General features: G+C 50.8%; 1 protein-coding gene across 5 annotated transcripts in view; it reads left to right on the top strand.

Annotated features, from left to right (window-relative positions):
- NRG2 (neuregulin 2) overlaps positions 1-13,915 on the top strand; it is a 187,810-nt gene that overhangs the window by 134,366 nt on the left and 39,529 nt on the right. For all 5 annotated transcript variants that reach the window (XM_061149429.1, XM_061149426.1, XM_061149427.1 and 2 more), the window contains exon 2: positions 12,078-12,249. In XM_061149429.1, the coding sequence (XP_061005412.1) occupies positions 12,078-12,249 (172 nt within the window). The remainder of the gene's footprint in view (positions 1-12,077; positions 12,250-13,915) is intronic.

Genomic DNA, 13,915 nt, shown 5'->3' with positions numbered 1-13,915 from the left:
TGGCTCAGACAGTAAAGAATCTACCTGCAATTCAGTAGACCTGGGTTTGATCTCTGGGATGGGAAGGTCTCCTGGAGGAGAACATGGCAATCCACTCCAGTATTCTTGCCTGGAGAATTCCATGGACAGAGGATCCTGGCAGGCTACAGTCCAGGGGATCCCAACAAGCTGGACCCGACTGAGCAACTGAGCACAGACACAGACAGGCCAGAGAGAGAACAACAGCTCCTGAGGCTCGGCCCCTTGCCCTGCCCACCATGCCTCGTGTCTCAGTTCCCTGAGGGCCACGTGGTCTCCTGCCCCGGCCAGCCTTTGAACCATTTGCCTGGAATACGGTCTCCCTCCTCTCGGTCACCCTTCAGGCCCAGCACAGGCTTTGTTTCCTCTGCAGAGCCCTTCCTGGCCCTCAGGGTGAAGAGGGAGGTGTATGTCTGTGTCCCCACAGCCCCCAGTGGCCCCCCCATCACAGTGCCCTCACTCAGCTAGAATCCCCACCAGGGAGACTGTGTTACATGACCCTCAGCTCCTGAAGTGAGGACCTGGCACATGGTTGAGTGAACCCGTGAAGGAGGCTGTTAACAAGCTCTTTCACCCCTATACATGCACAGCTCTGGCACCTTCTCCGATTTGAGGAAGAGCAGTCTCATGGCAAGAGGCTGCCCTGACTGAGCCCCCTGCCCATGGCCACAGGCCCCTCAGCACTCAAGCAGCCTGGTGGGTTGAGTATGTAGTCTTTCAGCGAGGCCCCGACTACGCCATCTGCTCTGTGGTCCTAGGGCAGGTCCCTGTTTTGGGGGAAGGCAAGGACCGAGTTGTGGAGGAGCACTGGGTGGGAAAGAGCCCTGGGATTAGCCATCAAAGGACTCCACCCTCCCAAGTGCTGGCAGCGGTCCTGATCTGGACCACTGTGAGACCTCATCTGTCACAGCCCAGCCTTACATCATTAATTCATCTGTTGGGCCAGTGATCGGTGAGCGAGTGCCTGCTTGGTGCCAGACACCAGGAATCTAGCTATGTTCCTACATGTCCCCTCCCCAAGGGCCCCATAGTCTAGAAAGATAAGAACCCAGGTTCCTCCAAGGTAGAAAGCCACCCTGTAGGGCAGAGAGTCTGTGCGAGGTGGAGGCTGGGTGGATTAGAGAAGGCGGTGGCATCTGAGGTGATCTCAAGGGATTTAGATTAAGAAGAACTGCCAGTTGTTGAGCTGTCTGTCTTTTCCAGGCACTGTGCTAAATTCTTGACATTCATTATCCCCATTCAGTTCACACCACAATCTTAAGAGGTGGGTGAGATTATCTCTGTTTTACAGACAAGGAACTAAAGTCTCAGAGAGGTTAAGTAACTTGTCTAGTTATACAGGACACTGGGCAGACCAGAATGTAAGCCGAGACCAGTCTGACCTCCAGCCTCTGACACTCTCAGCGGTGCTTCTGTGGGGGAAGGACATGGTGGGGGTGGGGGGCATGCACAGAGGGCGTGGGGGCAGGCAGAATACAGAGCAAGTTCTTTTGGGGATCAGCCTGGAATATACAATTCCTACAGGGATGGGTTGGGGTCCATTCACTGACCGAGCAAGCTCCCTCTGAAGGCTCTGGCTTCCAGCCAAGGCAGACCAGCAGCCTCCCTTCTACAGACATCAAGGAGCCAAAGAAGGTTTCTGAGTGTTGGAGAGGCACGCAGAGGTGAATCTTCCCCATGTTCACTGCTAGTGGAGTGGTACTGGGGGCTGAGGAGCAGTGTCACCGGAACCCCAGACAATGGAGGGTTATGAGTGTGAGGCTTGGTGGAAGGTGATTGGTCTCCACCATTGGGGAAGGTCAAGAGAAACACAGAGTTGTCACAGATGACAAGGTGACTGAAAGAGGGAACCCAGGATAAAGAACAGTCTCTGGAGGAAAAAAAATGGAGAAACTGGTTTTCCACATGCTGTGCATGAGCTAGTGACTGAAGATCCAGGCAGCATTTGTTTTAGGGTAAGTTCTTTCCAACCCCGCTCTGTCTCACTAATCTGGACCACAAGGACTGCATCTCAGCTCTCCCAGACTCCAGAGGCAAAGACTCTCCAAGGATAACTTGCAGGGAGGGTGGCCAGGCCTCTGGCAACGTGGGCCCCCCGCACCCACTGAGGCATCTACATTTGGTGCACATGTAGGCTTTACCTGTATGAGGCGAACTAAGACCTTTCCCCCAAAACCCAACATTTCTCTGATTTCCTGTATTTTTGTTTTATCTTAAGAATCCACATGAACTTGACATTGTACTCCATCATAGGTCTGTTTGTTTTAATACAAAGATGCTGCTTTTCCTTACTAATGAGCTTGGCAAACCCTTCAGAAAGAGGCCCTGAGGTCATCGTGCAGCTTTGCACTGCAACCCAATTTGACAAGCCAGTCTTGTCTGGTGTATAAAGTAACTCCCCTTTCTCCACCCCCACTTCATTTTCCCCTCACTTGGAGCCTCAGGAACAACTTTCTCCAGCCAGGCTGATGAGGTGGGAAGTGCAGACCTGTCCCAGAGGGGAACAGGGCTCTGGGATCCCTTCCTCAGCTCTCTCTCTCTGCCTTCCTCAAGCAAGGGATGGCCTAGTCCCTTAGGCCTTCTCCAGAGGGTTCTCTGGAGGCCAGGGCCCATCCTTTTCCACTGAGGAGATTAAGCAGAGTTGGGCAATTGGTAAAGGCCTCCCCAGACTGTCATCTCTGCTTTGTCCCTCCCTCTGCCTCCATAAGCCAGAGAGATGGTAGTCTCTTCCATCCCTCCATAGAGAGCGTTCTCTTACCCCAGCCTCTAAAACAGGCAGAGTGTGGTTTATAGATGAGTTAACTGAGACCCAGAAAGGCTAAACTCCTTACTCACAGGCAGACAGCTGGAGAATTGGGAGATGTGTCGTGTCTCCTCTGTTAGCACGGCCTCCTCTGTGCCAACTCTAGGTGTCTGGCCTGTGCCCTAAGTACTGGTAAGAACCAGGGACTCTGTACATCCGTGCTGGGTAGCTGTGTACACCCCCAGCAAGTGGTGGCTCTGCTCTGTGAACATGTGCAGTCTCCCCAGACATAGGTGATGTCCCCCGCAGCCCCCCATCTCTGCGGCTCGTGTCCCCACGTCTCAGCCCTGGGCCTAGGTGAGGAACTGCAGGGTATACCAGCCTGACTCCCAGGGCTGAGCATCCCTGTCTTAGGAGGGTCCCCAGTAGGTGGCGTTTCTGTGAGGCCACCGGGCTTCTGGGGGAAGGGGCTGGGGGCCAGGATGGACACAGTGTCGGCCCTGGTGGTCGGGCTGAGCCTGTTCTCGCCCTGACGTCACACTCTGGTATCAGTGGGTGGGTACTTCTGGATGGGCAGATGAGGCTTTAAGGCAGGAACCGTCCTGTTGGTCTTGGAACTGCCAAGCCTCATGTCCTCCCCTTCTTACCCTCACTCATGGACCAGCATCTGCCTCCCCGCTCTAGCTCCATCCCCAGCCAGCCCTGGCCCCTCTTCTTCGCCTTATAGTTGAGGTGCCACGCCCCTGGCCTGCCTAGCTAACAGCCTTTGGGTCTGGTCTGGCTTTCACAGGCGCACCCAGGGAGGCTCTGCCCGCTTCCAGTTCAGTGGTGCCCAACAGCAGCGGCCACATTCCCTTGCTCAGCACCATGTCCCTGATGGCTGGTAGGTGCCTGGTACATCACAGAGACTGAGGTAGACATTTGTTGAATGATGTGAGAAGAGGCAGGCCAAGCCCAGGCACCAGGCTGGGCATGGTTGGCTGAGGAAAGATGGCTCAGGGAAAGCCAAGAGGCCCAGTGAGTCGCGTTCCCCTTGTGAAGCCTGGCCTGTGGATACCAAATGGCTCTGCCGTCGGCCCTGGGGAGAGATACCTGACGGCCTGTTTCAGTGCAGGCGCTCTGTGCTCCCTTAAACCAGCTGTGTTTTCAGTTGTTGTTGTTTCTTCTTTCTTCCTCATTTGAACTTGGAGTCTGTAATTAACCTCCCATAGGTCGCAGTCATTCTTTGGGTGGGAGAGGGGTGGGGAGGGGGCTGGCCCACAGTCCGCCAGCAGCAGGCCAGTAGGAGACTTTGATGCCAGGCAGGCTGGCTGCATTGTCTCTAGGTGTTGCCCCACAAAGGGGACTGCTCAGCCTTAGTCATGAAGTGAGGATCATTAACCTTTTCAAGAGCCCGCTGCCCCTGCCCCCTGGTTGTCGGGAGGAAGGCCGGGCCAGGTCCTCCTGGCTGGGCTGCCTGGCCCTGTCCCGGGCGTCTGTCTTGCTCTCAGATCTCTGCAGGCTCCGCACCCACCGCCCACTGCCGAGAGGAATGAGGTCAAGCTGCTGGCAGCAGCGGTACCACCTGGCCTCGGGGCTGGGATGTGGGAAAGGAGCACCCCTGGTAGTCCATACTGGTGTTATCTTCAGAACCTCAATGAGGTTCTTTCTGGGGACTCCCTGTCACACAGATGTGGGCCAGACACCCTGGCTTGGCATCAAGTGATGAGAAAGCAGAAGCCCCCACATAACCACGGCCCAACTGTGGCAACTGAGCTGTGCCTGCACGTTTTACAGGACCCCTCCTCAAGGGAGGTCTTTTTGTGGAGACCTGGGTCATCCTTGGGGCTTTCCAGGTGGCGCTAGTGGTAAAAAAAAAAAAAAAAAAAAACAGCCTGCCAATTGAGGAGACATGAGTTAGATCCCTGGGTCTGGAAGAGCCCTGGAGGAGGGAGTGGCAACCCACTCCAAAATTCTTGCCTGGAGAATCCCATGGACAGAGGACTGGCAGGCTACAGTTCATAGGGTCGCAAAGAGTCGGACACAACTGAAGAGACTTATCATGCACCCATGGGTCATTCTTGAGAGACTTTCCTCTTGTTAGAAAACTGCCAGAGGAGCTCTCCCCATACCCCCACACCCTGAGAGCCCTAGTCCTGCTCTTTGGTTGTTGTTCAGCAGCTAAATTGTGTCTCTCTCCATCCCATTGACTGTAGCCTGCCAGGGTCCTCTGTCCATGGGATTCTCCAGGCAAAAATACTGGAGTGGGTTGCCATGCCCTTCTGCAGGGGGTCTTCTTGACTCAAGGATCGAACCAATGTCTCCTGTATTGATAGGCAGATTCTTTACCACTGAGGCACCTGGGAAGCCCAAGTCCTGCTGTTTAGGTGGTCCGTAAGTGGCAGGACTAGGAAGTGAACAAAGTGACCCCTCAAGGAGGATGGGAGCTCAGGGCTTGGTCTGCGGAGGAGACATTAGGGGCATGAAGGGCAGGCTGACTACCACCCAAGGACCACCTAGGCCATCAGCATGCTGCCCGCCCCTCCCCTGTGGGGAAGGCACAGCCCCGGGGAAGCAGGGTGTTGGGAATCTCCACTCCCTTCTTTCGAGCACAGATTTCCCTCTTGTTCTACCTAATGCCTCTCATCTGTCCACTTTCCTGCGTGCTAGGCCTTTGAGGATTTCCTCTCTTTGTGGGGAAATATTCACAGACTCTCAGGACTGTGACAACCCCTCCCTTTAGCCGCAAAGCTGAATTTATAGAGAAGTTTATGGCAGTATTGTTAATATCAGCAGAACGTTGGAGACAAACAGATTCATCTGAACAATGAAATATTATGCAGCCTTAAAAATAATTTAGATCTGTATTTCTAGATTTGGGGATATGCCTTTATAATATGCTAACCAAGAAAACTGGGATATAAAATGTTTTCAAAAGAAAAATCTTGCATGAGGTATTTGGAAATGTTGTCAGTGGTTTTCTTTCTGATGGTAACTGAATGGATCAAAATGTGCTTTTCTCTTCCCTTGTATTGTGTAATTTTTCTACAACAAAAATGTATTTCTTATGTAACAAAACAGTACCAGAGAGGGACAAGCTAAGCTCCTTGGTGGGTGGGAGCCGTTACTCCACAAGAGGCTAGGTCATTTCTGTCTGGCACACAGCACTCCATGAATGCAGTTGGGTTGCCTCAGCTTTTTTCCTGACAGATCCAATCCACCCCAGGAAGTCTTTGCTTGGTTCAGCTCTGACCCCGACACTCTAGAGACACAGTGCAGTGGTCCGCATACCACAAACTAGCATTGCCCTCTGGGCCCTGGGCCATAAAAGACATCCAAACAATACCAGACCCCACTCAGGATGCCCAGGCCAAGGCTGGAGCTGGCCCCCTCATGTCTGATGCCCTGTGAGCTCCATCTTCAGCCCTTCAAAGATCTGCTGTGTCCACAGCCTCTTAACCTTGTCCCAGGTGTCCCCAGCATCTGGTACTGAATCCATGGGATGCAGTGGGAGAAGCAATGGCAGCTCAGGATTAGAACAAACTTAAAATGCAGAAAGGAAAGTAAGACCATGTCATTCCCCAGCCTGTAAGTTCTGATACCTTCCATCACATCTACAAAGCTGCAGGGCCATATTGGCCAGGTTGTCCACACTCCTCGTGGCAGAAAGCCTGACAGGGCTCCAGGCCCAGGAGTGAGGGTGCAGGGGTCCCCTGGGCATTGTTCCCAGTGCCACCTGCAGGGTGTGCTTCCTGAGCTGCCACCCGGCTCTCCAAGGGACTTGCCTGAAGCAAAAAAGTGCAGCCTGTTCTTACGGTCCTCTTCCTTTCAAAACACCCATCCTTGACTTTCAAAGAGCCGTGAACTAAGATGTCTGAGAACAGGGACCAGGATTGGACTCTGCTAGAGAAGGAGACATAGTTCTCAGTATTTCAGAGGATGCTTGTGGGGAATCGTTAAGAGATAGAAAAGAAGATTCTTCATAAAGAACACAGCATGATTCAAATGTGTGGTTGTTTTTATTTTGTCATCCTTTAGAACAGTGCTAATAGGAATATAATATGATCTACATAGATAATTTAAAATTTTCTAGTAGGCACATAGGAAGTTGGGGGTGGGGAGACAAAACAAACTCAGACTTCTCATCCTCGCTCACACAGCTTCGTGTCAGTCACCAGGCCTACTCTCAAGGCTCCCCTGTCTTCCAGAATCTTTTAGCCACCTAGGCCTTTATTATCCCTTAAATTCACTAAGCTCATTCCCCGCTCAAAGCCTTTATCTGGGAGCTCCTTCTGGCCTCATGTTTCCTGAGATTGTTTGCTATTATATATTTTCCTCACTCTAATGCAGGCTTCATAAGAGCAGGAAGCTTATCTGCCTTGTTCACTACTATACACTCAGGACCCAGGACAGTGCCTGGCATGTAATAGGGTAAATGAATGAATGAATGGGGAACAGGAGAACCAGATGGGGTTGTTCTGAAGTAAGAAGACTGTCAAGAAGTAACTGAATCACAGAAGGGTCTCACTAGATGGGGTGGCTCCTTACGATCTGAAATGCTGTCCTGGGTTTCCCATGGTGGCAGGGAACAACCTTGAAGCCCCCTGTTTCCTGGGTCCTCTGAGTTGGTGTCATGCCTGCTGTCTCTGGATCAGTCTCTGTGCCACCATCACTGCCACTGTGAAGCAGTAGGCACGGGCTCAGGGCACAGTACTGCACCGGGACTCCTGTCAGGAAGCACCGCCATTTCCCACCAGATAACCCCCCCATCCCCCACCCCGGCTCACTCAGAGGAAGGGGGCCTGGGTCGGGAGGGGAGGGTCAGGGGGTTCCCTCACCTCAGGACTGCAGGGAATATCAACACTCTCCAAGCAAGGAAAGCAGGCACCTCAGAACCTGAGAAGAGCTCTCTGTGTCCTCGGTTCATGAGAAGGGGGTGGAGCCTTGTTGTGGGTGACCAGGTCACCAGGTGACCAAGAGGTTAGATCACTAGGTGCCAACCCAACCTTGGAGTCAAGCCAACTGTAAAGATGTGTTCATCTTGCAGCCAGACACTGAGCTCCACATTTATGTGCTTTTGCTTAGAGTATGTTACATATTTATTATGGACTTTTAAAACCTGCATACCTGGACCCCCTCTCACAGGTCCTGCTTCAGAATGTCCAGGAAAACGTCCCAGGAACTGACATACTTTTTAAAGCTTCCTATTTGGTTCTTGATAGCTCAGTTAGTAAAGAATCCGCCTGCAATGCAGGAAATCCCGATTCAATTCCTGGGTTGGGAAGATCTGCTGGAGAAGGGATAAGCTACCCACATCAGTGTTCTTGGGCTTCCCTTGTAGCTCAGCTGGTAAAGAATCCACCTGCAATGCGGGAGACCTGGGTTCGATCCCTGGGTTGGGAAGATCCCCTGGAGAAGGGAAAGGCCACCCACTCCAGTGCTCTGGCCTGGAGAATTCCATGGACTGTACAGTCCATGGGGTCGCAAAGAGTCAAACACAACTGAGTGACTTTCACCACTACTACTACCATCTGGTTCTCATTAGCATCTAGGGTTGACAATTATTGATAAGGAGTGACTGGGGTCCCCAGAGCAAGCAATAGGAGGATGGTGGGGTGTAGGCAAGGGGGAAGGGTGCTGAGGCAGGGCTTCAGTCACATTAGAATAATGAAGTTCCAGAAAGTCCCACAGATTGAAACACATAAAACCTCCACACACACAAAAAACCACACAAAACCTCAAAAAAAAAAAAAAAAAAAAAAACCCAAAACAATAAACTAGCATTTTAAAATGTAAAGAGCAGATAATTAGAGGAAAATATTGTAGCAAAAGGTGAGCAGCCTTAATATTTATAAAGAACTCTTACAGATTAGTAAGAAGATGAGCACCGGATAGAAAAACAGTACAGACAAGAATAGGCAATTCAAAAAGAAGAAATACAATGAGCCAATATACTTAGCAAAAGCAGTCAGCTTCACCAGGGGGAGTCAAGAAAATGCAAATCAAACAACAAAGAGGCATCATCTTTTGCCTAGCTAATTGGCAGAGATTAAATACATGATAATACCTAGTGTTGGTAAGCGTGTGGAAAAAACAGGCACCGTCATTCACTGGTGGGAGAGCAAACTGGTGCAGCCTTTCCAGAACACAATTTGGCAACATGTAAAACTAAGGAAGATCGCACCCCTTTCTGACGCAGCAATTCCACTTTTAGGAAGATTGCCTTAGGAAATAATTGTGAATAATAATAACAGTAATAGCCAACCTTTCTTAAATGCTCTGTGCATGCCAGGCTTTACATGCCTTATCGCATATAATCCTCCTAGTCATCATCCCATGAGGTAGGAGCTGTTTTTATCACTTCTGAGGAAACTGAGGCCCAAAAGTATTAAGACAATGGCCTAAGGACTTCTAGTGGCTCAGATGGCAAAGAACTCGCCTGCTAATGCAAAAGATGCAGGTTCCATCCCTCAGTCCGGAAGATCCCCTGGAGAAGGAAATGGCCACCCACTCCAGTATTCTTGCCTGGGAAATCCCATGGACAGAGGAGCCTGGCAGGCTATAGTCCATGGGGTCGCAAAAGAGTCGGACCCAACTTAGCAACTAAACAACGACAACAGAGGCATAGAACTAACAAGTTGCAAAGCCTGGATTTGACTTCAGGAAGTCTGAGTCAGGAGCCTCACTGCCCATAAAGCAGAATACACTGGATATGTATCAATACAAAGGATGATGAGCACTGAATATATACACTGGATAGAGCTGCAAGAATATTCCTCTGGGCTTGTTTGTGATGAGGTGTAGTGAGGCAGGGGAGACTGTATGTTAAATTCCCCCACAATAGGAACTGGTTACATTATGGTGTACCCATATAGGAGTATTATGTAACCTTGAAAATGATGCTACAGAAAAAAACTGTGTGTGAATCCTAGGGGGTTTTGTTTATGCTTAAAAGATCTCTGAAAGGATATAAAAGGAGCTGATAGAATTGATTGCCTCCTAGAAAGGCAACTGTGGGGCCATGGTCAGAAATCAGAAGAAGACTTGTTTAAGTCATATACCATTTTTCACTTCTTGAATTTTAAATCATGTGAATGTAATATTTATTAAAATATTTATATACCTATAAAATACACCCACACACAAGTTAGGTTATAGAACTTATTCCAAATAACTTTACTTCCTTGAAATGCTACTAAGGGTTCCCCAAAAAGCTCCAGGACTCTCACTTGGGGAATCATACTGAAGCTGACGAAGAGACTGCTTTATTGTTTACCTGCAGGTTTCCCAAACTGAGCTGCTCATGGAACCATTTTCTTAATTAATATCTCTTATCCTCTCTCTGGAGATGAGTGCCTTGTAACTTGGGAATTATTTGTTATTATTTGGGAATTATTTGTTATTAATACTTAATGCCAAGGTGAAAGGCTTACAGTGTTTCATTAAATCAAAGAAATATGTTACCGGCACTGGTCCCACTTTGTTTAAAAATAGATGTGTAGGGGTGGTATGAGTGTGTTTTGCTTATGAGTTCTGGGATAATGGATGATTTTAGTTTCTTCTTTTATCCATTTATGTTTTTTAAGTTTCAAAAATGAACAAAATCATTTCGCATGCACCATTGTTTGAGTCTATGTACTGTATTTTTAAGGCTTTGGGATCCCTTTCTTTCCATGCACCCCATTCTCTGTGTGTGCATGCATAGTAGCTTCAGTCATGTCCGACATTTTGCAACCCCAGGGACTGTAGCCTGGCAGACTCGTCTGTCCATGAGGTTCTCCAAGCAAAAATACTGGAGTGGGTTGCCATGCCCTCCTTCAGGGAATCTTCCCGACCCAAGGATTGAAACCACGTCTTCTGTGTCTCCTGCATTGCAGGCAGATTCTTCACTGCTGAGCCACCAGGAAAGCTCCCAGTCTCATCTACTCCCTACTGAAAGCAGCAGCCCGGGGTTAGGTTCACTGAGAGGCCCCCATCTATAGCCAGGCCCTCTCATCTGTCTTTATCCAGGGCCAGCTCAAGCTGTGGCTCTGAGGTGGCGGGGGACGGACCAATGGCCTACATGGGGTCTGTCTGTCACTAAACAGCTCTCTGGCCCCAGCAGACCCTACCTTCAATCAGGTTCCTCAAACAGAGATACTGAGGCTACGGAATCAGACACCAGCCAGCTGCAACCCTGACACATTGCGCATCCAGGCAACCTGGGCTTTGGTCCCAGCTCTGGGCTGCCTGGCTATGTGACCTTGGCCAAGTTTCTTAACCTGAATGTCATCATCACCCTTTGAGTCAGCATGACGCTTGCCTTACAGAGCTCAGTGACCAAATGAGAGCACACACAAAGGCACTGGTGTCCCGCCGAGGGCTGTCCCAGTGGAATTATTACACACCCCAGCAGGGAACATGGGCTTGCCATCACCTTCCTAAGAACAGAGTACTTTTTTCTTTTCTTTTTTTAATAGGTTGTTCCTTTTCCAAGAGGGAGGGGAGCAAGGAGATGAAACATGGGAGACTGGGGCATGTGGAAATAGAATGGTGCTCAAGACAAATAGGAGAAGCCTTTTAGCTTGACATATGCAGCCCTGCAGCCCTGGTTGTGCCCATGCCCCCCAGTCTAGCCGGCCCCACCCCACACACAGCCATGCCACTTCACACATACAGGTCAGCTCACCTCACCGACCATTGCAATTCTGATAAACCACAGCCTGGACCACCTCCCTCCCTTCCAGCTCCCCCATCCTTTGGCTTTCAGCTGAGTTAGCTGTTCCCCAACCTGCACCGGGGTCACACCTCTGGGCTTCAGCATCCCAAAGCCTCCATGATTGCTATGATGCCAGGTTCCAGCTCCTCTGCCAGACTGGACTTCCTGAGGGCAGGAGCTGTATCTGTCACTATGGTCCACCTGTCTCTGGGTCCAGCATGGGCCTGCAGGTCTGGGACTAGAATTAGATCATGAGCACTGAAGTCCAGGAGACCTGAGTTTGAATTCCAGCTCCATCCCCTTGGGGAAGTGACTTCACTCTGAGCCTCAGTTTTCCCTATCTGTAAGTGGATTTCATCCTTGCAGTGAACTCACAGGGTTATTTTCATCAGTTAATGTGTATATAACTCTGAAAACCATTCCAGGCATGAAGGAAAACTCTCCATTGGTGGTACCCACACTGACAGCATCACAGACCCTTGGTGAAGGCTTGTTGATTTGAACTAGGAAACGGCACCAGGAAGGGTGGTTCCCCAGGATCAAACCCCACCTTGCCCAGAACAGTGGCCCTTTCCCCACTGTGTATGCTTGGCACTGTCTCACCACCTCCACACTCACTCCTGCCTTGTACCCCTACAGCCACTCGGCCCAAGCTGAAGAAGATGAAGAGCCAGACGGGACAGGTGGGTGAGAAGCAATCGCTGAAGTGCGAGGCAGCAGCCGGTAACCCTCTGCCCTCCTACCGCTGGTTCAAGGACGGCAAGGAGCTCAACCGCAGCCGGGACATCCGCATCAAGTATGGCAATGGCAGGTGAGCAACATCCCTCCCTCCATCCACCAGCCACCCTACCTCCTTCCTGCACAGAACCAGTTCCCATCCCCCTTTTTTGTGGCTCCCAGTTTCTCCTTCCAGCTCTGGCATTCTGCCCCAGTGTCTTGCAGACGGTAGCCACTTAATTAACATCCCTGGATGGTTGAAGGCCATTAGATTGTCAAAGTCAACTTTAACTGTGAAGTCCCATCTTGTCCATAAAACTTTTCAAAGGACTCGCAGGGTCTGAAGCCCACCACTGGGCAGTCTTTGGTGAAGGACTCTGATCTATAATGTGTCTAGGAGGTCATGGGTAATGATACACCAGTTCCTCAGCTCAGCAAGCTGTCACTGAGCAGGGAGCCAGGTGAGGGGAGGGGCCCATGGCTTTGACTGGTGTCAGAGGAATCTTGGACAGCTCCCCCGTGACTTGGAAATTGTCTTCAGTCTTTGAGTCAAGGCTCCAGGGAAGAGAATCAAAAGGTCTAGGGTCTCTGGGCTGTGGAAGGTGGTCTCTCTTCCAACTTGGTCAGACAGCGGGCTGCAGGCACAGAGAAGCCAAGGATCCAAGGGCAGCCCCTCACCTCTCTCCTGCCCCTCACAGCCCCTGAGGGGCTGTCAGAAGGCAGAACAAGCTTGGCCTCCGCTCTGCAGATTCTGAGGGCACAGTAGGCTTCTGTCTCTGGCTGAGGGGCGCCCCAGCCTTTCCTGCTCCTCCCCAGGGGCTGTCATTCCCTCCTCACCCCCCAAAATGCAAATAGTTCTAGAGGACCCTCCAACCTGTCCCACAACCAAAAGCAATGGAAAAAAATGTCTGGGCTCAGGCTGCTCCTGGTTTGCTGGGATGCCCTGGATGTACACATCCTACCCTCCGGTCTTAGTGTCTGAACCTGTGAAGGGAAGGGGTCAGAGGTCTGGGCGATGCTTGCAGTTTTCTGACCCTCTTTCCATGAGCAGGGAGCAAAGACAGGACCTATCACCCTGGAAAGTGGTCCAGGCAGAAAATAGAAAGTGATTTAAGAAGGTTTGGGTTCAGATCAAAGGTTTACAGCTTAAAAAAAACACTGCTTCCTAAGGGAAATTGGGAGGGTTTCTGGGATGTCACCAGTCAATGGAGTTAGCAAGAAATTCAGGTTGCCCATCAAGTCACCTTCTGAGGCCCCCTCACCCCTTCCCACTGCCCCGCCATGCCTGGCTGCAAGCTGGAAAGAAGAGTGGACTGGCTTCCCAGGCTATTGGGGCCCGTCTCCCTCCTGTTCTGTTTTTCTGGAAGGTGGCCTCCCCCTCACTTCCCTGAGACAGCAGAAGTCAGGAGAGGGGATGCTCCTTGCTGTCCACATTATGCTCAAACAGTCCACAATGTGGCCAATCTTCATCCTCATTCCTGATCCACATGTGACCCTCACGCTCACCCACACCCTCCTGCACACGCACCCTCAGAGCCCTTGGGCCACCAACAAACTCCTCTCTTTGGTGAATTCTCCCTCTCTCTCTCAACAAACCACTAACACCGCTTCTCCTCTAAAAGCTCTCTCTCCACTTTGCCATCTTCTCCTGTTCCTCCTCCCCCGACTGTTGCCCATCTCACTCCTGCCCTTCACCACCGTGCAGAGGAAGTTTCTAGCCCACTGACTCCACACTGGCTCGTCCTCCACACCTCTGCTCT

The sequence above is a fragment of the Dama dama genome, chromosome 9, assembly GCF_033118175.1.
Source record: "Dama dama isolate Ldn47 chromosome 9, ASM3311817v1, whole genome shotgun sequence".
Taxonomy (NCBI): domain Eukaryota; kingdom Metazoa; phylum Chordata; class Mammalia; order Artiodactyla; family Cervidae; genus Dama; species Dama dama.
This window is presented reverse-complemented; position numbering and strand designations above follow the sequence as displayed.